At 41.1% G+C, this 26,494-nt stretch overlaps 1 protein-coding gene across 3 annotated transcripts in view; it reads right to left on the bottom strand.

The window, feature by feature from the left end:
- LOC124387626 overlaps nt 1-26,494 on the bottom strand; it is a 152,003-nt gene that overhangs the window by 21,638 nt on the left and 103,871 nt on the right. For all 3 annotated transcript variants that reach the window (XM_046852056.1, XM_046852055.1, XM_046852057.1), the window contains exon 6: nt 11,464-11,645. In XM_046852056.1, the coding sequence (XP_046708012.1) occupies nt 11,464-11,645 (182 nt within the window). The remainder of the gene's footprint in view (nt 1-11,463; nt 11,646-26,494) is intronic.

The raw sequence follows: 26,494 nt of genomic DNA, 5'->3' as shown, positions 1-26,494 counted from the left end.
AAGAATTCTGCCCACTCAAAATGATATAAATAAAGTATAGATAGAGAGGTAGAGAAAGTAAGTTGCATTGACTAATAGCCAATTTTATCTGTATGCAACTACACTATATTTCCAAATGTATTAGGTCACCTGACCTTTCCTGCTACATGTGGTTCTTTTCCAAACTGTTACCACAAACCTGGAGGCACTCAATTGTACAGGACGTCTTTAAATGCGCTTAAATATAATATTGCATTCACTTGAACTTGCAAACCTGTTCTATGAAGATATGGCTTACATGCTTTGGAAAGGAAGATCTTGAGTGACCTGCTATAGAGCTCCATCCCTACTGAACACCTTTGGGATGAATGTGAACGCCGACTCCACCCCAGGTCTCCTCACCTACATCAGTACCTACCCTTCATAACACAATTGTGGCTGATGAACACAAATAATACATAAGCACACTATAAAATCTAGTGTACCATCTTCCCAGAAGAGTGGAGGGAATTCTAAGAGCAAATTGGGACTAAATGTGAAAGGCGATGTTTAAAAATCACATAACGTACTTATGACCAGGTGACCCAAAACTTTTGGCAATAGTGTATATGTAACTATGGTTTAAATGTATAGTTTACCTACTAATAATGGTGGAACAAAGTCAGAACAGTTGAGTCGCTAACAGTCTTCAAATGACATCTCAAGATCAAACTCACACAGCAGTACATAGCACTTAGCACTTCAATTAAAAGTACCCCTTGCTTTTTCTAACTATCTGATCTCCTAGCAAAGCTTTTTCTTTACTCTTAGTGTCCTAATGTAGCACTAAATCAAATGCATTTATCATTACAGACTTCGAAGCACGCTCTGGATAAGGGTGTCTGTCAAATGCCATCACGCATTTGCTGTTTGTATTTATTGCGATCTTAATCTATCGTTATGGTTTCTAATTGGTACTTTCTATTGTAATCTCAAGTGAGGTTCGGTCCATATGGAGCCAGCGAGCATCAGCGAGTGGTTTTCAAATGATAGAACTCCTTAAGGACAGGTTTGGGCTTCTTTAGTTAAATATAAACCCGATCAGGCTTAACATTATGACCACCTGCCTGAAATTGTGTTGGTCATCTTTTGGTTGCCAAAACAATAGTGACCCGTCGAGCATCAACAGCATTGACTTCTTCAGCAATTTGCGCAACAGGAGCTTGTCTGTTAAAACGGACCACACGGTCCAGCCTTCGCATCTCACGTGCATCAATGAGCCTTGCCTGCCCATGACCCTGTTGCTGGCTTACCACAGGTTCCCTTTTATACCACTTTTGATAGATACTGACGACTGCAGTCCGGGAACAGCCTACAAGATCTGCAGTTTTGGAGATGCTCTGACCCAGTCGCCTAGCCATCACAACCTGGCCCTTGTCAAACCCCCTTAAATCCTTATGGTTGCCCATTTTTCCTGCTTCTAACACATAAATATTGAGGACATTTGCTTTTTGAACATCCCATTCCACATTTAGCCCCCATTTGCTCTTGAAATATTCTCCACTCTTCTGGGAAGATGTTCCACTAGATTTTTTTAGAGATGATCAGTCAGTCACAAGGGTGTTAGTAAAGTCAGATACTGATGTAGCTGATAAGGCCTGGGGTTCAGTCAGCGTTTCAGCGTTCCAATTCAACCAGGGGAATATAGTTGAGGTCAGAGCTCTATAGCAGGCCACTCAAAATCTTTCAACTCATATTTTGGATAATCTATAAGGATGAGGATGTCTGGGGTGCAGCCAGCATTCACATTCATCCTGAAGGTGTTTAATGGGGGGAGGTCAGAGCTCTATAGCAAGAGATCTTCCACTCCAACCCATGGAAACCATATCTTCATGGAGCTGGCTTTGTGTCAAGCTGGAGCAAGTTTGGGTCTCTGAGTTCAAGTGAAGGAAAAATTTACCATCTTATAAAGAGATTGTGGTAACAGTTTGGGGATGAACTACATCTTCTTCTTTTGGCTGCTTCCGTTAGGGGTCGCCACAGCGGATCATCCATCTCCATACCACCTCTGTCCTCTACATCTGCTTCTTTCAAACCAACTACCTGCATGTCTTCCTTCACCACATCCATAAACCTCCTCTTTGGTCTTCCTTTTTTCCTCCTTCCTGGTGGCTTCATCCTCAGCATTCTCCTACCAATATACCTATGTCTCTCCTCTGCAAATGTCCAAACCATCTCAATCGGGCCTCTCTCACTTTGTCCCCAAAACGTCCTACATGTGCTGTCCCTCTAATAAACTCGTTTCTAATCCTGTCCATCGTCGTCACTCCCAATACAAACCTCAACATCTTCAGCTCTGCTACCTCCAGCTGCACCTCCTGTCTTTAACTCACTGCCACTGTCTCTAAACCATACAACATCGCAGGTCTCACCACAGTCCTATAAACTTTCCCTTTCACTCTTGCAGATACCCTACTATCACAAATCACTTCTGCTATCACTCTTCTCCACCCACTCCACCCTGCCTGCAATCTTTTCTTCACTTCTCTAACACACTCTCCATTATTTTGCTCTGTTGACCCCAGGTACCTAAACTCCTCCACCTTCTCCACCTATTCTCCCTGCAACTGCACCAGTCCACTGTCCTCCCTCTCATTCATACACATTGGGATGAACCACATGTGGTTGGAAAATTCAGGTGTATCGTTTGTTTGTGCCTTCTGCAAGTCTAATACCTGAGAGCCATGCTGTTTTTACCTTGCATTCCAGTCTGGAAAACATTTTCGCTCTCCGTCCTACACCCTCCCATCGCCTGCCTCTGATCTTTCTTTCGTTTTTTCCTCTCACTCTCTCTCTCTCTCTCTCTCTCACTTTCTGAAAAGATTAGTACAATCTCTCTTCACACTGCAAAAGCAAACACCCCTAATCCTGCCAGGGCTGCAGGTTTATGGCCTCGGATTAGCCACTCCTTTACAAACAGGGCGCACGCTGAAGGAGAAACCGTCGATCATTGTTCCAAGTAGTCCTTCACAAAAGTATTTTTTTTTTCTGCTCATTTACTTTTAATCGTATTCGAAGCAAGCATGCATTTCGGCCATCGCATAACCCCATGGCATTTTCACAATTCCGCAAATTTGAATGGGATGACATCATATAGACAAAGAAAATGTGGGGCACCTGACCATTTATTCCCCATTTGCACTTATAGTAAACTCCACTCTTCTGAGAAGATGTTCCACTAGATTTTAGAGTGTGCTTGTAGAGATCTGTCAGTGTTCCAATTCATGCCAGGGGTTCAATGGGGTTGAGGACAGAACTCTATATGGTAGCAGGAGACCTTCCACATCTCCCAAACCCGTGTCAACTATATCTTCATGGAGATGACTTTGTGCATTGGGGTACACTGGTGCATTGTCATGCTGGAACAGGTTTGGGTCCCCTAGCATCCTTTAAAATTGCCAAAATACATTTGTCCATAATGTGTATGAATGGACTTTCCTATGTGTGAATACTTAGTTGAAAAACAATAATTGAAACATTTGAACGATTACATTTTGAGATAAAGTCTGCTTATGATAGCACACTCAAGCACATACTGTAAATTGTTGGAAAGGACAAACACGTATAAGTTTGAACCAGGATTTTGGGAACACACTAGTTTACCCGTCTCCACTAGGGGGCAGTCTAACGAAGCTCAGAAAGAAAAATGAAAAGCAGGTTAAATATCCCAAATTTGACAAGTTGGTGTGTGTGGAGTTCGATGACAGCCCTCGTGCTATACACTATACAGAGACACAGATGTGGGCATACATCTGGAGTTGAAAGTGTTTATTCGCTGAATGCAAGAGCGCTTTTTGTACAGGTGATGCAACCAACAATCCCCCACCCCTCCACACACATACACACACACTGACTCAGACGTCTTGCAATCAGCATTTAATCAGAGAAACATACCACCCATAGACACCCAATTATACACACAGAACGGAGATACACACCTACAATTACACACACACACTATAATTACGATTCTTCTCGTTGTGTTCATAGCGTTAGGAACAATGCGGGGAACGCTCAAAATTTTAACGTTTATTTCTTTGTTTGTTTGTTTATTTGTTTTATTATCATAAGGCTTTCTTTCCCACGTGACCCCTGAAGGTCATCTCAACTGTTCTGCGGAGTTAATGGAGCGGGTCTCAAACTCAAATAAATGGGGCTTAGAGTTCAAATATAAATACTTGCCTGAGCGATGAACGCTCTATAGACAGAGTGAGGGAGTAGAGAGAGAAAGCGATAGATAGATAGAGAGAGAGAGAGAGAGAGAGGGAGCGAGAGATGACTGAACGCTTTATTCGAGCACTGAGAGCCAAGATTTACATGGAGGTCGCATCTGCACAGCTAGTAGATAGCACAGCGTTAATATCCCCAGCCTCCCTGGCAACAGCTTTACCACACACACAAAAACGCACAACCTGCTCTATCTATCCCTCGTTCATCCTTTCTTTCATATCTCTCCTGGCTATTTTGATGCGAGTGTCCGTTTTTTTTTCCCGAAGTAATTAACAGAACTAATTAAATGTAAACAGAGTTCAATAAGATAATTACAAATCAAATTCCAATACAGCATCTATGGTCAGGGTAGAAAGAAAGGGTGTGTGGTGTGTGTTAGGTGTGTGTGTGTTGGGTGTGTATATTTAAGGTTAGGAATATCTGAAGGTTTGGACATTATGGGTAAAAAAAAAATGAGACAAAATGATCCATAAGACTTTAAAATGAAATTTCTTTCAATGATAAATGCTCCACTCTTCACTGGAGCAGGAATCTCTCCCTCTCTCTTGTTCTCTCTCTCTCGCATCACATTTCTCTCAATCTCTTTCTCTTAATTTCTCCTTCTCTGTTCTTTTGTCCGTCTCTCAGTTTTTGACCCTTCCATCTTTCTTGATGTTTATGTCTGTCCCTGATACCTATGGTTTAGGTGGTAGGTGGGGTTAAGGTGGGTCACGGTTTATGGGGTAGGTTGGGTTGGGTTGGGTTGGGGTTATAGTGGTAGGTGGGGTTAGGGAGAGTCAGAGTTTATGATGGTAGGTGGGGTTATTTTGGGCGGAGTTATAGGGGTAGGTGGGGTTAGGGTAAGTCAGGGTTTATGATGGTAGGTGGGGTTATTTTGGGTTGGGGTTATAGGGCTAGGTGGGGTTAGGGTGAGTCGGGGTTTATGATGGTAGGTGGGATTATTTTGGGTTGGATTTATAGGGGTAGGTGGGGTTAGGGTGAGTCAGGGTTTATGATGGTAGGTGGGGTTATTTTGGGTTGGGGTTATAGGGGTAGGTGGGGTTAGGGTGAGTCAGGGTTTATGATGGTAGGTGGGGTTATGGTGGGTTTGTGTTATAGGGGTAGGTGAGGTTAGGTTTGGTGGGTGTTTATGACAGTAGGTGGGGTTATTTTGGGTTGGGGTTATAGGGGTAGGTGGGGCTAGGGGTAAATCAGGCTTTATGATGGTAGGTGGGGTTAGGGTAAGTTGGTGTTTATAGTTGTATGTGGGGTAAGAGTGGGTAGGTGTTCATGATATAAGGTGGGGCTTGGGTGGGCATTTATAGTGTGAGGTGGGGTTAGGGTGGGTCAGGGTTTTATGGTGCTAGGTAGGGTTAGAATTTGGTGTTTATGGGGTATAGGGTACGTGGGGACAGTGTAAATTTGTGTTCATAGTTGGGTTAAGGTGAGTTGGTGTGTATGGTGGAAGGTCTGGTTAGGGTTAGGCGGGGTTTATGGTGGTTGGTAATGTTAGGTCAGGTCATGTTTATGGTGGTAGGTGGGGGTAGGGTGGGTGTTTATAAAGATCAGTGGGGTTAGGGTAAGTTGTTTATGGTTGTTTCTGGTGTTAAAGTTGGTTGGTGATAATGTGGATGGTGGTAGGTGGAGTCAGAATGAATGGGTATTTATGGTAGAACATGGAGACATAGTGGGTCAGTGGTTATGGAAGTAGGCAGGGTGAGGGGTGGTTGGTGGTTATGGTGATAGATGGGGTTTAGTGTGTTAGTGTTTTGGTAGTAGGTGGTGTTAGATTGGGCTGGTGGTTATGGTGGTAGATGAAGTTATATTGGCTTGATGATTAAGGTAGTAGGTGGGGTTAAAGTGGGGGTGGTGTTTATCGTGGTAAGTGAGGTTGGCGTTTCTGTTGGTAGGCGATTTGAATTGCTCGCTGGGGGTGGTGGAGGAAAGTCAGTCATTTTGACCTTTCTACCATCTTTAATACCTTTCTATTTTTCCTTTAATCTTTCTTTTTATCCTCCCAGTTCCCCCCACTCTGTCTCTTTTTGTCAATTTCTTTATCTCTTTCTGTCTGTATCACTCTATTGCTCTTTTAGTCTCGACCCTCTGTGTGCATCGCTCTATTTCTCCCTCAGTCACTTGCTCTTTCCTATTCTCTCTATCTCGCTCTGCTTGTTTGGAAGGCAGACAAGAGGGTCCAGAGGACACCTCAAAGGACCCCAGCTCTCATACTCAGCTGTTTCGGTTGTGGCAAATACGCAGTCGGAATTTGGGGCAAATTTGGACTTTATAAATGAAAAAAATGGGCATCTTTCTTGTTTGCTTTTTTTTTTTTTTTGGATCATCTTCAAATCCTCTTTCAACCTCTTAAAGCCTCATTTTCACTTCCTCCCACGATGCTCTCCACTCATCGCTCTCTTTATACATTCTTTGCACCTTTCTCTCTCTCTCTCTTTCACACTCTCTTTTTTTCACTCTCTCCGTCTCTTATTTTTAGTATCGCTGTGCTGTAGAGCTGGATTCTGAAAGTCAGAGCTGTGGACACACAAAAAAAAGGAAAAATAGGCCAGTCTGGCCTTTGGGTTTTTATTTTTTTTGTGTGTGGTTTTTTTTCAAGATGAAATGACTCAGTAGTTTGAATTTTTTTTATCAGGGTATACAGATAAAATGCAAATCCAAGAAGAGACCAGTTCCTCTGTTTATCCATAATTTCACCAGCTAGTCTGCTTGGCTGTTGAGCCACAGAAAAATTTACTTCCCTCCACACAGCAAGGCAACACTCATCCCTTGTTGTGTGTCACTCATTCTGTCCTTCTCTTTTCCCTCTTTTACTTTTGGGTTATGAATTATTTGGGGCTTGGGACACAATAGCGATGTGAAATTCAATCCGCCGCTCCTGATGAATAAATAAGCCACTGATTCCTCCAAAGTTCACAGAGATACCAAGATTTCTGCTTTGTTTGACCTTAGAGTGTAGTTGCTGAGGGGTTTACCTTTATGCCATTTGGCAGATGCTTTTATGGGGTTGAGGGCCTTGCTCAGGCACCCTTGGAATGGCAGCTTGGTGAGGCTGGGATTTGAAATCACAATCTTTGGGAAATTCAAAGTCCAATGTTTTAACTGCTAAGCTACCATGTGGGGTTTTAAGTTGGGGGAATCAAAATTCACAAAATACAAGTTGTAACCAGGAAATACCGCATTGTCCCAAATATAAGATGACCCTGATTATAAGATTTACCCCCTTCAAAGTGTACCTTTTGAAAAAATGCTTTCTGAAGACCAAAATTCTTATATCGGCCTTCAAATTCATATTTAACCTGCAGTCTATCTAGATTTAATAACAATTGTGCTGTAACAAGCTGTCCATCTCATTGTGAAAAAACATGCCCATACCCATGCCTGGAGAATCCAATCGCAGTGCAGACTTACCACAGGACACACTTGGTAAGCTTTTCTTTGACTACCAGTATTAGCATTTTTAAGACTTCTTTTTGGGCTCACCATCTCCTGACATTACATTCTGACACGTCGTATATCTTGGCTGCTTGACAGTTGTTAGATGATTCGGCTGCATTTATCACCATGATTTTATCATAGTAAGTGGGGTAACATTTACATTCACATTTATGGCATTTGGCGGACGCCCTTATCCAGGGCAGCTTACAAACGAACAGTTGAGGGTTAAGGGCCTTGCTCAAGGGCATCATAGTGTCAGTTTGCTAGGATTTAAACTTTTGTGACCTTTCTCATCTAGAGCCTAATGCCTTAACCACTTAGCTACCACCTTTGGGTGGGTTATTCTGGTGGTAGGTGGGGTTGGAATGAGTGGGTGATTCTGGTGATAGGTGGGGTTGGAGTGGGTGGGTTATTAAGGTTGTAGGTGAGGTTAGACAGAATGAGTGGGTGGTTAGGGTGGTTGGTGGGGGTTAAACAGAATGAGTTGGTGTTAAGGTGGTAGTTGTGGTTATAGTGGGTGAGTGGTTAAGGTGATAAGTGGGGTTAAAGTGGTTTGGTGGTTAAGGTGGAAAGTGTGGTTAGAGTAAGTGGGTCGTTGGAATGAGTGGGTGGATAAGGTGGTAAGTGGGGTTAGATAGAATAAGTGAGTGGTTAGGGTGGTTGGTGGGGTTAAATAGGATGGGTAGGTGGTTTAGATGGTAGGTGGGGTTAGATAGAATTAGTGGGTGGTTAAGGTGGTGGTTGGGGTTAGATAGAATAGGTGGGGAGTTAATCTGGTTAGTGGGGTTAAATAGAATTAGTGGGTGGTTAAGGGGGTGGATAGGGTTAGATAGAATGAGTGGGTGATTAATATGGTATGTAGGGGTTTTTATCAGCTTCATCTCTAAAAAAAAAACTTTCTTTTTTTCCTCTCTATGTGTCCATTCAATATCTGACCTTTCTATATATAGAACCAGGAAATATAACTCTACGTTCATGTGCACCTGTGGATAAGTTCCATCCGTCCAGTTCAGATGAGAAACGGTCATAGCCAAAACACTGCCTAGAGCATACGATTACTACACTCTATGATTGATTTGTTTTAAAAATGTCCTCGAGATGGATTGGGTTATAAATGTGTGAAGCCGTATTAGCCGTGAACATTACAAGCTAACTGTACTAGCTAGACAACCCTCCTCAAAAACAACAATGATCTTGATGTTCCTTGTAATCTTTTCAAGCGCATCACATAAAAAATACCACTTTCTGGTATCCTTTCCACAAAATCAAACAGTGGATTAAGTGGAATGAATGCCATACGATTGGTCTGAGGAAACGTTTAAGCTAAATGTTTGGATTTGTTGCTCGACTTATTATAACCTATTTGCATAAACTTGTGATGCACGGCTTTAATGACTTTAATGAGGCGCATGACAAGCCTTTGCGAAGAGGAACAAAAACATGAGCACAAAAATGATCGAATGAATTATGACAGCACACAAAACAGGTGAACACATTAGGGTAATTAGGCATCGTCATAAAAGGAGAAGTGAAAAGACAGCACCAAAACAAAGCATGTCACAAACAAAAAGGGAATGTGAAACAAAACAAAACGAGAGCAGCACCCAAAGAAAAGCAGAATTTAAAACATCTATCATTTAAAGGTATTTCCGGGTTCGATTGCCGGTCAGGAAACCAACCCCAGCCATTAGGGTTGCACAAGCCAGTGCTCTCTTAGTGCCGGTCTCAAGCCCGGATAAGGAAATGGTTGCGTTAGGAAGTGCATCCAGCATAAAAACATGTGCCGAATCAAACATGCAGATGATCCGCTGTGGCAACCCCTAATGGGAGAAGCCGAAAGAAAGTTTTTATCATTTAAAGGTATTGGGACACCTGACCTTTCCAGGCGTATGTAGTTCTTCCCCAAACTGTTACCAAAAACAACTGAATAGGATGCCTTTAAATGCGGAAGGCGTTACATTTTCCGTTCACTTAAACTAGCAGACCAAAGTCTGTTCCAGCATGACAATGCTCCTGTGCACAAAGTGAAAAGCCATGAAGATATGGTATACATTAGTTCAGCCTTCAGTTCTCATTCAATTCCCATTAAACTGATCACTAAGCTCAGTGATCTGGTTATCTGCACATCTACATGCATGGATATTAAACTTTCTCACCAGCAGACATCAGTCTATTAGGTTGGGCAATCACGTGTCCACAACCCCCAATCTAAACACTGGCATACCACAGGGCTGTGTTCTGAGCCCACTACTTTACTGTACTCTTTGGGCTTTTATATTTATTTGCTGTACATATATTTATCTATCATCTACATGGGCTGGAGTGCAAGATCTTGAGGGGCCTGCTATAGAGCTCTGACCTCAACCTTATTAAACATTGCGATAAATTGTAACGCCAAATGTCACCCCAGGCCTCCTCACCTCACCTACAGTAAATCACTACCTGACTTTACTTATTCCCTTGTGGCTGAATAATCAAAGCACGCTCTAAAATCTAGTAAGATTGAGGCTTATCATAAGAGGAAATATTATGGTCAGGTATCAATCTCTAAGTACAAAACTTGTGTAAAATGTTCCTTACACAAATTATTATTGTTGGATTTTTTCCATGTGAAACACCGATGCATGTGCTGATGAATACCAATTTTCCTTAAATTACCAGCCGCTTGCCCGGCACAGCTTATTTGCTTTGGGCGACACCCACAAAATTCCGTAAAAAGAAAAAGCTCGCTGCGCCGAAATGAGTAAAAAGCAAAAAACAAAAATAAAATACTTCTGCAGAGGCAGGAGCGGAAGGTATTTAGATGCACGTCTACACCAATAAATATTTAACCAATATTTATTATTCAACAGTGTGACAGCTCCTGAAAAGAGTCAAATCAAAAGACAATTTACAGCAAAGGTGAAGTACACTCTATGGAAAAAAAGTTTCAGGAAACCTTTTCTGGCCATATGTGTTTGTTCTCCATCCTGTACACAATTGTATAATTGAAAATAGAATGTGGTAAAATGAAATTTTCCATTTACTTGAACTAGACCCAAACCTGTTCCAGGAAGGCAAGGAAACAAACCCAATGAGATGGTATGAGGTGGAAACCTTGAGAGGAACCAGACTCAAAAGGGAACCATCCTGAGCTGCACTTGTGCACAAAGCCAACTCCATTAACTTATGGTTTCCATGGGTTGAGAGATGTGGAAGATCTGCTCAAAAGCTATGAGCTCAACTCCATTAAATACCTTTAGATGTTCAATAGATGAATGAGATGTTTAAAAACCTAATGGTCAGGTGTCCACAAACTTTTGTTCAAACACTGAACGATCTCCTTCAACAAGTAGAATATTCATATGCGTGATGTTTTGGTAGATGTACACACGTAAAACATGACACATCATTCCTAATCATACTCGATCTTCTGTTGCCATCTTTGATGCCAGTGCCTGACCCACACCCTCCAACATGGACACACTCACTCACACACCACTCACTCACACACATGCCCGATTTTCTCACAGATTGTGAAAGAGCTGATTCAACTGCTCTGACTCACGCTAAACACTGCACTCATTCGCCGAACTAACTTTTCTTTCTTTTTTTTTTTTCTTTTTTTAAGAGATTTCCTTTTTTCTATACACATAGCTCATTTTTATCACGACACCTGGCACAGCAAGCAGATGACCTGTTCCCTCTACCTGCTGCGTGATGTACTTTTTGACCGCAACACTACATATGAAACTAATTTTCGCTCTCTCACTGAATTACACACACACATATTGACTATCTTACTTTGGTCAGGGTAATGATAGCCTCTTGGTTGACTCCGGTAATGCTGAAGGTGTCTCCTGACTCCCCCTCAAGGATGGTATATTCCAGCTTGGCGTTCTCTCCCAGGTCAGCGTCTGTTGCTGAGATCCGGCCCACCTCCGCCCCCGGCGCCGCCAACTCCGACACTGAGAACAACCAGGAGCCTGAACAATGGGAGGAGATCAAAAATTTAAAGATAGAAACAAGAAGAGACATTATAAGAGATCAGTATTTATTTTATATCTTATATATATATATATATATAAAAACACACAGAGCTGCCGATTAGCATAAAGGTTACTCAGAAGGTGTGCGATCGCTGAGAGTAGCCCATCTGTTATTGTCCATCACTAAGCAGGAAACACTACAGGACCACATCTGAGGAGATATTATGGGATGTTGACTACAGAATGCAGAATTTCAGGACTAAAGCAGGACAGGAAAAGAATTAGCGATGCAAACTTAGTACATTTAGCACAACGTTGAACCTATTATCCATATATAACTATGCGTATTGTTGTCTTTTTTTACATTGTTGAAAACCGCTGACACTGGAGACTCCTTCTGTAAAAGTTAGCAAAAAAACATATTGTTACTTTGAAAAACTTTTTTTAACCCCCTTGTGTGTGATAGGCGACCACCCAGTTTGCTAACGCCTAGAAATGGTGCTGTTTAGCAGAAGCATCAATATTAACCTCATAAAATGATAGTTTGCCAATCACGGAAACTGAGAGACCACAGTTTTCCTGGGGATCTGAAATTAAGGCAAATTGCGTGGTTTTGTACAAATTCTACAGGGAAAATAGACAAAAAGACAAATGGTTAAGTTTTGTTAAGCTTAACACTTGTTCCAGCTTTTCTTGAGAAATACATCTTATAAATACGTGTATCTGTGACCAAAATCAAATTCTTTTACTCGGTAAGCTATTAAATTTACTCGAATATATTTGAGCTTGTGCAGATTGCTACAGATGCGGTTTGCAAGCTCAGAATAGTGTGCGCTCTTTGACCATCCAATAAAAAAAAGAATTCGACATTGTTGTACGCCTGCTAGAGGGCCCCGGTTTCGCCAACTCGAAATCTTATTGGTTAAGGCAACAGCCTTCAAGCTACAGGTACATTACGATATACAGTAGGTGCCTCCACTATTGAGTCTGAAGGCCTCAAGGCACATTGCTTTGACCGTGGCAATTTGTGATTGCTGAAATCTGATTGGATAGAAACTTTAATATGAACATTAACTCCTAGAAGCAGCTCAACCAAAAGAGAAGCTATGAAATGAAGAGAATCGACTATGGGGAATCATTTAAATACAGTTTTATTAGACAAAAATAGATTGTTTACTGATTGACTGTAGCGAAGTGCTTGTTTAAATTGTAAAACTTATTGAGGATTACACAAACTCATGGGACTTTAAACAATGGGCATAATGATAAGGGCATTATGGTATATCCTATGTGTAGCAATAAAGTGCTCTTCCAATAAAACTTTGCACCAGAGACTGGGGTACAATCTTGGAAGAGAATTGTGGTCATTTTCTAAACTCATAAACCCTTTGTCCTCTCCTAAAACACTTGTCCAAAAAAAAAACTTTGCTTGGGAGCAATCATACTGTCTACTTTGCACTGATTCAAATCTCCCAGTGCTATATTGGAGGCATCTGGATAGTTTATAGCTCTTGGTGTCCATGATGATAGCGACTGATCCTGCTGCTTTACTGCTAGGAAGAACATAAAAAAAACAAGCAACAGAATGCAGCTTCATACAGCAGACGAAACTGCTTTGGCATCCTGCTCGGCCTTTCAACATTACTATCTTATATCCTCAGCCTAATAGTATAGGGTCTGTACCAGTGTTTATTGATTCGCACCCGAATCCTAAACTGGTGTTTTTGTCAGCTAATCAGGACTTTAATTTCACACACAGTCTGGAACGGGAAGCCTTTTTTTTTCTGAACGCACAAAAAGGGTACCGTGTTGTTGTTGTTAATCGGGCGTAGGTTGGAAGGATTATAGATGGAAGTGGGGGGGTCCTGTGTACTTTCGCCATAGGCGTCCTCCTATTCCGCCCTCGTACCCTGTTTCTTCGCATTGCATCCGGTGCTTGGGTGTACCAGCAATGAAATCAGACTGTTCTTTGGATTCCGAGGAAGCACAGAAGGTCGGAAAGGCTTAACTGTGTCTTCTTGTTGGCATGGTATAGCACGATCTCCTTGGATATGGTTTGCTGTTAAAAATGATTTACGGAATCGTTTGTAGCTTAGCAAAACCATAAATCTCCTCAAGACTAGTGAAAGCTTTCCTTTTTTACAAATAGCATATGAAATATATTTCAGTCAAGCTCTCCTGATAGAGCACGTCTGACAGGCACGACCTGCCAGACAAAGACCTGGGGCAGACCTGAACCAGCTGGAGAGATTATATCCATCCCCCAGGAAGAAGAATCAGTAGCTGGTGATCCAAAAGTCTGGGTTGACCTTCTCAGCCTGTTTCCACCAAGACCCCCACCCACAACCAAGAAAAAGCAGAAGGAAGGTAAATGAATGTTTGAAGTAGCCACACAACACATCAACAGTTTAAACAACAATTAAGAGAACAGATGCACAGGCATAGTTCCCAGCTGAGTGAGTGGAATTCCAATGTGCTGCTTCTACACATGACACTGCTAGTGTGTGTGGACTAACACAATACAAGCAGCATTGCTGCAATGGGTTTAACACCTCAAAATCACTAGTAGAATACATATGTGCACCTCATAGGGTAGTCTTTTCTGAATTTGGTTGCCTCTATTTCCACAAAATAAAAACATTTATTATTTACACCTCAGGATAGAACACTGACCAAAGTCGAAAAATCTTTATATCTGGCAACCCCTATGCATAAAATATTTGTGCTCAAGCAGTTTTGATAGATTTATGGTTCCTCTGGTTGAGATCTCAGTCCGATACACACCTTTAGAAACACAGTCTACCATAAAAATCCAATTAATAATAGTGCAAAAAAAGTCTATAGGCAGAAACTATACCAAAACCCTGTCTAGGACATTTGCAGTACCTTTTGGGAAGATGTTTTGTAAGCTGTTTCCACCATTATATCTCATGGTCCTGTAACCCTTTATCACTGATGTTCAATTGATCTAGTTTTAAAGCACACCTCCTTGCAAGAAACTAGTCTACCAACTAAAAATACCTGACCAATATCTGTGTAATAAAGGCAGTGCTCTAAAGGCAGATGTTATTCCAAAATATTGTCTTGGATGTGCTTGCGACTGCAGAGATCTTCATAGCCAAAAACAAAGTAAGAAGCTTACCTAATCCTTCTTAATTTGTGCCTAAACTTCCAGACTTATATTACCATGTGCCAAATTTTAAATTGATGTACAGCTTTTGTGTAAGACTTTAAAGTTTCTTTCGGCTTCTCCCGTTAGGGGTTGCCACAGCGGATCCTCCGCACGTTTGATTTGGCACATGTTTTACGCTGGATGCCCTTCCTAACGCAACCCTCCCCAATTTATCCGGGCTTGGGACCGGCACTGAAAGTGGCTGGGGATGGTTCCCTGACCGGGAATCGAACCCGGGTCGCAGCGGTGAGAGCGCTGCATCTTAGACCACTAGACCACCAGGGGACCCTTTTGTGTAAGACTTTGTTTAAGATAAAACAATCGGACAGCTTCTGGCCAATCGGAATCAAGACTTAGGTAGAGCCGTGCTATCAGGTATGGTGCAGTAGCAACTTTATTGAATGTTTTTATTGTTAAGTTGTTAAATAAACAAAAAATGTGATTCAAGACTACATTTCAAATAAAATGTCTGGTTCCTTATTTAATCGAAAAATACTTGGAAAAAACCCTTGTCTAAAAACTTGGTTGGGGAGCCATGACACTGTCCTGCATATACCCTGTCATATACTGTCATAAAAACCTCCCAGTGCTATAGTAATGGTATTTGAGTGGTTTTATTAATTGCTAGTGATGTCCATTCTTTATTTCCCATTGTCCTGGGATGAGCTGAGGACAGTTCCTGTGTACAATCCAGCAGAACCAACCGATTTTCCACCACTTTGTCCACCAGCCAAATAATATCTGGTGGTCCAGTAACCATTTTATTTTTATTGACATTCCATCGATCCATTTCCACAGATACACACCTCTAGTTAAAAAAAAGAGAATAATTTTACTGTCTATTTTAAACATAACCAGGAGCACAGGACAGTTTTAGGTACAAGTCTATAGTACATTGGTAAGATTATATATTTACAGTATTTGGCAGATGCTCTTAAACAGAGAGACTTACAAGTTGAAGAGCCTTGTTTAAAGGCTTAGCAGTGGCAGCTCAGTGGTCATGGGATGTGAACTTATGACCATCTGATCAGTAGCTACCGCTACTCCATAAGTATTATACACCGACCTTGCATAATATTATGACATTATAACATTATGCCTGGTGAAGTAATTAACACTGATTATCTCTTCATCATGGCACATGATAGTAGGTGGGATATATTAGTAAGCAACTGCACATTTGTCAGGATTTGAGCGAGTTTGACAAGGGACAAAATGGTGGTCAGTATCTATCAAAAGGAAGCAACAGTGGTGAACCGGTCAAGCGGTCATGGGTGGCAATGGGTCACTGATGCAGGTGGGGCAATAATGCTTGATGGGTCTGGACTGTTTTGGCTGCAAAAGGGGGACCAAACTATTAGGCCGGTGGTCATAGTTATGCATGGTCAGTGTATATATTGTACTGTATATATTGCATTATATATCATGTAGTCCGCTAATCAAATACAATCTGGTGGTTGTGTAACCCAGTGGTCCCCAACCTTTTTTGCGCCACTGACCAGTTTAATGTCCGACAATATTTTCACGGACGGGCCTTTAAGGTGTGGCGGAAAAATACAACAAAATAAAATGATACAACCGGCACAAAAACTGGAATTTTCTAAATATAATAATAAGCGTGAATCCCAGAAAATAGATTTGGGCTATTCATGTGGGTCCATCCCCCAAAGCCTAAACTGAGGCATAGGTTCAGATCAGACACTGGCTACCCATTAGTAGCAGGAGGATTAAAGATGGGTGCAAAATGTATGAAAAGCAGCAAGTGTATAATTTTTCTTTATGGGATCAATAAATTGTTCTCAACATAAAGACTATTAAATGTTTTAAAACTTCAGCAATTCTGCATCAATAGAGGCCGCTTAGCATCGATGCTGTGCTGCAAATAAGAAAACATATTTAATTCAGCTTCCAAATAATATCGCTTGCTCCTGCGATTTCTTTTCCAATGACTGACAGGGTGACTATCAACATGCGTTGGAGTCTGTGACTGCTTACTTGGAGTTGGTTTGACAAAATAATGTTAACGATGGGCATTACAAGGTAGGTGACTGGGAGGTCTGTGTACACTCTAAGCCACCGCTTCAAGCAAATGGCGCTGCATTTCATTTCAATCTTCTTCAGGTCCCTAACAAGCCCAGCTGTCAGGCTCGCAGGATTGACACTATGACGCACCGTATTACTTTCTCAGCGCTACCACGGCACAACAGTGACCTTCTCTTCTTAGGGCCTGCATTAAATCAGCACATTAGCTCAGCTATGCTGACTCACTGCTACGGGACTGGGTGCTCGAAGGCTGCCTAATTGTAGCTTGCTGCATGCGATTTGCCACAGGTACATCTTACATCTTAAGTCTTTGCTTACTCAGAGGCTCGAACGAGGTGCGGTGGAATAGACGCAAAAGCGTACACATCAAGGCAAGGGACACGATCGAATTCAGTTCATCCTTTCTTTGGAGAACCGTAGAGTCTGGACAATATTAACAATATCGTGCGGCAAATTCGCACAAATACAAGTTCGGGAAAAAAAAGCGACGGTCTGGCATCAAAGGCGAATTCAAAGCTGCTCGGTGCGCCTTCGGTACAAACAGCTCCGGATGGCAGGAATCTATGAATATTAGACGTCCTCTCATATCCAGATGGCTTCATGTTAGGCTTTGTCTGATACCGATTTACAAAGCTGTCACTCTGTGAACCGGCCAATTTCAGTGGGCAGAAGGAAAAAAAAGAAAAAAAGCACCAGTGGGCTTGTTATGAGTGCTTGCTAGAGATAGGGACTTGATTTGAAACTGGGAAGCCAATATGGTGCATGCAGGTGGGCAATTCCTTTGGAAAATAAATGGGAGATGGCAATGACACGACACACACACACACACACACACACACAAACACATGTAAGCAATGTAAAGAATACAATAGAAACAGCTTTACTGGCCAAGAAATTGGTTTCCGGCTTACAGGTGCTCCTAGTACTCCCAATGAATCAAACACCCAATTGGGAACAACATAAAAAAAATAACAGATTATTTCAACAAAATAAAGTAGGCAAAAATAAACCCAATCCACATAAAGAATGAAAAATGTTGATGTGAATTTGATATTTAAATGATTCCCACCCATGTTAGCAAAGATCCATGCTGGGGGGTTTTCTAGCTAAATTTGCTAAACCACAGATTAACCCTTATTTTTTTGGTTTATTCATGTTCTAAATAAATTCCACATTATATATACAAGTAAGACTATAGCACCTTTAAACCGTTAACCTTGCATTGGCTGTCTGCCTGGAAAGATCACATTATACTGTAAAAGGAATAATTTTAACCAACTAGGCAGTAAAAACAATCTGCATAAAGATGGTTAAAACCTTGGCAGCTAAGTGCAAGAGTTTAAATCTCTAGCAAATATTAATTTAAGCGTTGACACAGAGACTGATCGTTTCTTATTATGTTGAAGTCGTTTTTTTTTTATGTTTTGTAGATCCGCAATTTATTACTACCATATTTTTCGGACTATAAGCCGCGTTTTTCCCACGTTTTGAACCCCGCGGATTAAACAACGAAGCGGCTTATTTATGATTTTTTTTGTTTTTTGTTTCACAAACTTCAAACCAAAAAACTTAACCCCATAACATTAGACCAATAACATTTCCGAACGGAAACGAAAAAAAAACGCACCTCACCTGTGTTCTGAGCTGCACAGCATCGGGAGAAAAAAACTTTTTTTTTAAACGCACGACGATGCCAAAAGATAAAGTCCAGAGAGAAATAGTTGTGAAAGGAAGGAGGAAGACAGTGAACAATTACTTTCTTGGTAGGCTACTGTTTAGATACAAGCCGTTGTAACGCGTCGAGTCTGGGTGAAGGGAGAGCTCGCTAACTCCAGTTGCAACAGAAATCATATAAGCACAGACAGGTTTCCAAAACTCATGCTTTTTTATTTTTCTTGGCAACAGCGTTACGGGTTAGTCAAAGAAACTTGAATGAGCATCAGAAAATAATAAGGACATAATCCTCGGTCTTTATCCGATTGTCACCAAATTTGGCATACAACATCTCCAAAAATGCTTTACATAAATGCCGAAAGATACAATACTCCAAAGAATTTTCCAGTAATGGGCCAACAAATCTAACAGCTGCAAAATAGGAAGTGAACCATTGGTAGGCATGTTCAGTTCCTGAGGCTATGCACCAAATTGTGGTACTGTGGTAACTATCCTCCTCGAATATCCACATCTGTCTCATATTATCTTGTAAAACCAAAAGTTATCCTAGGAATATTTAGAAATATATTTATAATAGTTTCAATCGTTCGTAATTATCTTTTATATTTTCGCATGAAATGAAACCATAAAAATAAACCAAGAAATATCAGTTGCTTTGGACACATTCAGTGGTGTCATTTGGTTGAATTGGAATGTGAAAGAAATACAATTTTCTCCTTCGTTTTTCTTTTTCGTTTTGTTTCTTTTCGAAGTAGCCTTGTGATTGAGATCAAATAACACACTGAATCCAAAAAAAGCCTCTTGTTCTCAGAGTAGAGAAAAGTCAAGATCTGACCGGATGAAAGGTTTTTCACATAACCCAAAACCTCCCTCCCAACACACACTCACACACTGCATCAATATAGTGTGTGAGAAGAGCGAGCCGTTGTGGTCTTGTCGGGTGTCGCTTTCTGCTTTCAACTCACATAGGTGTCTCTGGTGCAGACACACACACAAAAAAAGTAATTCATCATTTTCCCCAGGAGTTCACTTCACTACTATCCAAACACAGACCCACACTCGCTATCCTCTGGGTGATCAGACATCATTATTATGCTGGTCTCTGGAGGCCAGGATTTTAGCGGGCCAATGGAACAGCATCGAGGAGGAGAATCATTGCACAAGGGCTTGTAGCCACAGCTCTCAGCAATGTAATTGCACTCCTGGGGATATTTGCTTAGTCTGCTCCAATCCACTTCAAATACCCTCCTAAGTCTTTGCACTTCAATTATATGATAGGAGATATATATTATCCTGTCCTCAGTTTATACAAGGGCATTGCATTAGGAGGCAGTTCACTACATTATCATCATCACACAATTTTCCCTTCCATTTGAAGGGACTTCTCCTGCAAGCTTCGTCCAATTGGCGCCAAATTTGGCAAACAACATCCCAAAAATAAGTCTCACAAACCTGTCAGAAAAATTTTCAATACAGTTTTCCAGGAACGGACCACAAATATAACAGCTGCCAAACAGAAGGTGAACCTGTATCTCATCCACAACTATGGACACTACAATATCTTTGGTAGGCATCTTCAGTACCATGTCACAGTGTTTCAAAGTACAACCACACACAATTTTCCCTTTACTTGAACTTGGAGACCCAAACCTTTTCTAGGATGAAATGCCCAAAGCCAGCTCCATTGGCTGGGAGGTGTGGATGATCTCAAGTGGCCTGCTATAACCTTATTAAACACCTTTAAGATGAATTGGAAATTGTTGAGTGCACCCCAGGCCTCCTCACCTCACCAACATCAATACCTGGCTTCACCAATGCCCGTGTATCTGAATGCACATAAATCTCCAAATTTAATGGAATGTGTTCATAGAGGAGTGGAGGTTATTATAAGAGGACTAAATGCGGAATGGGAAAGTTTAAAATGCAAATACAAATCTTATTTTCATTCATGGAAGCCAAAGATTCTTAACCATAGCACAGGGTGACCTGAGATTCAAATCGAGATGATGGGATATATTTTTTTTTTATTTAAACTCACCCTCCTTTATAAGTTCTATGCATAAAACTACTGGTTAATATGAACAAAAAAACACCCAGATTACTACGATTAAAATTCCATTAGCCTTCATTTAGTTCGAACAGCTATTTAAGCCCTTTTTACACCGCGGAGTCCAACATACTGTCACGTTAATCAAAGTGGCTTTTACCCAGGACACTGAAAGTGTGGATATTTGAATTACAAATAAGCCGGCACGCTTAAAGTTAAATGAGTCAAAATCCAATATTCATGCTATAGCGTGAGCGTCTACTGCATGTCCATGTGGTGCGATATTTAAGTCTGTAGTCTACTCTAATGACCTGCTGTGCTGTAGGTGAAAATCCAATCTTTTTCTAAAAGTGCAGGTTGTTCAAAACAAAAAGTTTGTGGACACCTGACCAAAGGATCGGTATGTGCTTTTTGATCATCCCATTCCATGTATAGTCACAATTTGCTCTTATAAGGAACCTCCACTCTTCTGAGAAGAAGATTCCAATAGATGTTGTGTAGAGATTTGGGCACCCTCACCTACAAGTGTGTCAGTAAATCAGGTACTGATGAGGCCTGGTGTGCACTCGGTTTTCCAATTTATTCCAAAAGGTGTTCAGTAGGGTTATAGCAGGAAAGCTTCGATTCCATCCCATCTAAACCATATCTTCATTCTGGTGCGCTAGAACAGGTTGCGGTCTCCTTGTTTAAATGAGGGGAAAGATTTTACGCTACCTCATACAAAGACATCTTATACAATGGTGTGTTTTTATCTTTGTGGTAACTGTTTGAGAAGGAACCATATACGGCTGCGAAAATTCAGGTGTCTCTGGTCTAAACCCACACACGAAAAACGTCCAAATTGCAGACGTATTAGACATTGGATCTGCTATCCAAAGACCACCAGCGTCACTGCACAAATTAGTCGGACTGAATAAGGTATCCAATTAGGAGGAGAGTTCCAAGAACAGAGAAACCAAGACAGGAGAAACGAGTAAAAGTTAATTAGGGGTCTACGATCGTAATATAGGTTTAGCCTGGTAAACACAGCACAATTACTTCTAGGGCGTTTTAAAAGGTAAACTGACCATACAATAGACAGGACTGGGCTGAAATAAGAACCTAAGCTGGAAGCAAATGACAAAAAAAGCTGCCTGCTTATTAATCCAGAAGCAATAATGAGAAGCCAGAGACCAGGGGTAGGGGAAGAAAAAAAAAAAAACTTGTGGCCAAACAGTGTTATCAGCGGAAAGGCTTTATGCCGCCATGGAGAGCGGTGTGTCGAGTTAGGAGTGTCATTAAAAAGTGTCTAGCTGGCTGAAGCTAGGAAATCGTATGAATAAAATCTCCATTCGTTTAGCGCGAACGCCAGACGTTCGGCGACGCGAGGCTTGCAAATGTGAAAAGTGTGGGAGTGTGTATATTCGTAGCATCAGGATAAGTAACCTTGGACAAATCCGTGTTTCGGCAGAGAAGACTTCTCGAGACGTTTATACCAGATCGCTTTGCCCGGAAACACGATTATGGAAATAGCTGCGGTGTCAATTGTCGTCGTGGACTCCCTGTCTGGAGTAAATAAATAAATAAATAACACAGCTTTGATTGTTCCCTATGTACAAGATTCAGAACGATTGTCGAGCTGATTCGCGCAGGCTCTCAAGCCGGTCCTTTAAACAAAATCTTTGGGAGGAGGGAAAAAAAGAAAACACCGAATGTGACCATTTTGTGATTTGCACTCCAACAGATGGGGGCGATTCACACTCCGTATTCTGCGCTATAGTTGATGGTGTAGCTGTAAAAAAAAAAAAAAAAAAACAGGCAACGCAGGGAACTTTTAGCGTTGCCAATTATGCTGAGCCCTCGATCCATTTTCTATGTTTTCTTGGAAATTATATCAGACATCTTAGGGCACGATAATTACAAGAGTGTACTTTGTGGCGTTCGAGTTGCGTCCTGCAATCCTGAAATAAATACAAACAATTCTAGCAATGTGTATGAATTTCGAATGCAAGCAGAAACTACCAGTTTTTACAGCGACTCTATGGACACCTGACTATGGGCTCTTGGAACATATTCCATATTTAGTTCCCATTTGCTGTATATGAACTTCTACACTTCTGAAAATACCATACAATATAAATTTTTACCTACATTTTGTGGAGATTTACTAATAAAAGGGTATTAGTAAAGGCAGGTATTGATATAGGTGTGGTGAAAAGGCTTGGGGTGCATTTCAATTTATCTCAAAGGTGTTCGGTATGGATGAGGGTCAGAGCTCTATATCAGGAGATCTTCATGGGGCTGGGGCTCCTAGTTCAAGTGTGGAGAAAATGAAATGCTAATAATTCCAAATACATATACAATTTATGAAATTGTGTGGATCAAACTTTGTGGTAAGAATTCGGAAAGGAACTGAATTGTTTCAAGAATAGACATGTCAATTTCTTGAGGTTTGAACTAATAGTGGCAGATGGACTACATTGATGAAAAACATTTCATTGTGGCCCCATGACGCAGCGTATCCATGAGATTGTTGTGAGCTGCTTTGTAAGAACAGTGACAAAGTATTGACTGACTGGCTCATTAGCTTTTGCATCGAGTGCAAATGGCTCTTAGGGCATTTTTCAAAGTCAGAAATGCGTTGAGGATACATGCGATTTATGAAACTCGACATGATACACGATGATAAATTGTGCCGAATTTCCGGAGAAAGCGACGTGATGTGACAGTACTGCAAAAGGAGACGTCTGGACCTTGTTCGTGTTTCATTGGATTGGGGGTTGGGGGGTCAGGGGGGAATTAAGAGAGTGCAGAGAAACAAAAAATGGCTGGATTACATAAAGGAGAGATGACATAGAGGGAGAGATGAGCGAATGGATGGAATTGGAAAAAGAGATGGCGGCGGAGAAGAATGTGTGTAAGCGCAATGTGTCTCCAGCTGTGAATTTCACTGAAAAATAAATATGAATAAATGAAAAATTTAATTAATTAATAAATAAATACACAGCAAATTACAACCCCAATTCCAAAAATGTTGAAACACTTTTGTAAAGAATTAAAAAATTTAATTCATCTGACTTTAGCCCATTTTAAATAAACCTTGGCCTCAATGGTATTTATAGATCATGTTCACGTGTGGCTTCTTCTTTAAGGCTTTAACCTGCAACTGTGTTCACAGACAGTAATTTCCTGAGGTGTTTTTGAGCCTATGCAAAGATTTCCAATACTTCATTCCTGTTTTTAATGGAGTGCTGCCTGAGGACCTGAGATCACAGGCATCCATTATCGATTTTCACCCTTGTCCCTAGAGATTTCTCCAGATTCTCTGAATCTTATAATGACAGTATGTACTGTAGATAGTGAGATATATAGAATCCACAATTTGTAGATAGTTTTTAGCTGATTGGTGTTAGGAAGCAGGAGTCAGAGCGCAAATTCAGCCATGATACAGTGCCCCTGGAGCACAAAGGGGTTAAGGGCATTGCTCAAGGCCCCAAAAGAGTGGCAGCTTGGCGATACCGGGGCTTGAACCCCTGACCTTCTAATCAGTAACCCATAGCCTTAACCTCTGAGCTTCCACCTTCTCCAGATTGGTGAACCACTGCCCATCTTTACTTTGACAGTTTTATCGAAAACAATTTAGAATTGTCTCATTCGTATAATTGAATGGCGGAGTGGTTGAGGGGCCCAGGAGTGAGATCTTGGTGAGTCTGGGCTTTGATCTAGGTGAGTCTCGGGTTTGAACTAATGACCTTCTGAACCAAAGTTCAATGCTTTAACCACATTTGTATCATTCCTACAACTGAGCAGCGGAGTGGTTAAGGACCTTGCTCAAGGGCCCAGGAGTGGGAGCTAGCTGAAGGTGGGATTTATGCCTGTAACTTTCTAAACCAAAGACTAATGTTTTAACCATATTGGCAGACACCCTTATTGAAAAGGATAATGAATCATTTGTCTCATTCATTCAACTAAACGGCAAAAGGGTAACAGGCCCTGGAGTGAGATCATGGTGAGATCAGGGTGAGGCTGGGATTTGAACTCGTAACCTTCTGATCCAAAGTCCAAAGCTTTAACCGTTTTACATTTATGGCATTTGGCAGACTCTCTTATTTGGAGTGACTTACATTTGTCTCATTCATACAATGAATTCAGGTGCCCAGGAGTGAGAACTTGGCATGGCTGGGATTTAAACTCATGACCGTCTGATCCAAAGTCCAATGCTTTAACCATTAAACGACTTCTAAAAGAGTCTATGCCTCCCTAAGATACTCTCTTTATACCCATTGTTTCTGACCTGTTGCCAATTAACCTAATTAGTTGCAAAACATTCCTCCAGCTGTTTCTTTTCAGTAGCACTTACATTTCCAGCCTTTCGTTGCCCTGCCCATGGTTTTCAAGACGTGTTACAGCCATGACAGTTAAAATAACAGTGTTTTTTTTCCTCAATTTCAAAATTTGACACATTTTTGATGTTCTATTATAAATAAAGTATGACTTTATGTGATTTGTAAATCAATGCATTCTGGGTTTTTTTTTTTTACAGCAGTCCAACACTATTTTGGAATTTGGTTGTGTATAAAAAAGAGGTGACCACGGTTTTAATTATGGATCTTTCCCTGCACACAAAACTAATACTGGAATTACAGCTAATTATTTCTTTCTTATCGGCACTACTGCGATTTTCTTTTGTTGTTATTTTGTGTCCGGAATTTCTAAGCAGAACAAAATTGAAAAACCTCATCCACCCAAGCAATGCCTGGTGATGGAGGCTCGGGTCATTTTAATTAGCACTGAATGAGACACAGCCAAATCCTATGAGCATGTTTGTGTGTGTGTGTGTGTGTGTGTGTGTGTGTGTGTGTGTGTGTGTGTGTGTGTTTGTCTATATGTGTGTTCATAAGCTGTCACAAAAACGTGCATCCTAGAAAATATCAGATATCAGATCCTATTTACATGCAAACAGAGCGAGAGAAAGTGAGAGAGAGAGAGAAAGACTGTTGGGGTAAACTGATAAACAGGAGCCGACCCATAGCCCTGCAAGCCAGCTTGTCGCACAGGGAGGTGCATTTCAAACGGAGCGCTTCTAAATGCTGCATGCATTGCTTCAGACGTGCACTTCGGATTCACCTCACGCAAAAGAGGATGAATAAACAAGATATATGAGGCGTCCTACAAAAAAATAAATAAACACGGAAAAAAACAACAACTTGCATATCTGGTTCTGACCAGTAATAAACCTTGACAGCTCTGCTTTAAGGAAACATCAATATATTTCAGCGAAAGGCTCGAAAATTTTTTTTTATTCACAATGCCATCAAGTCTGGCTAAAGATGCTACGGTTTGATCAATTTGTTAGACACTTTATATGGACAAAAAGCATTGAGAAACCTGACTTTTCCAGCCATATGCGGTTCTTCCTAAAAACAGGAGGAACGCAATTGTACAGGATGTACAATTGCATGGTAGCATTCAATTGTCCCTTCACTTCCACTAAGAGACCCAAAATGTGTTCCAGCATGACAATGCTCCTATGCACAAATTGACTTCCATGAAGATATGGTTTTCGTGAACTGGAGTGGAAGTTCTGCTATAGATCTCTATTGAACGCTTTTGGGATGAATTGGAAATGCACACATATCCTCATCCTACAGTACATCAGTACCTGACTATACTAATGCACTTGTGGTTAAAAAGCACAAATTTCCACAACACACTTCCAAAATCTAGTGGAACATCTTGCCAGAAGAGTGGAGGTTATTATACCAGCAAATGGGGACTAAATGTGGAATGGGGTGTTCCCAAAGCATATGTCCATATGGTGTAGTTTCATAAATTGGCATATGCCTAATGAGTCAGGATCAGATACGACTGTCGAAGGTCAAAACAACAAACACAACCGTTTTCAGGGGGGTCATAACAAGAACAAGCCAA

This window comes from Silurus meridionalis, chromosome 6 (genome assembly GCF_014805685.1).
Source record: "Silurus meridionalis isolate SWU-2019-XX chromosome 6, ASM1480568v1, whole genome shotgun sequence".
NCBI lineage: Eukaryota > Metazoa > Chordata > Actinopteri > Siluriformes > Siluridae > Silurus > Silurus meridionalis.
Note: the sequence above shows the minus strand (reverse complement) of the source record. Positions and strands in the feature narration are given on the sequence as shown.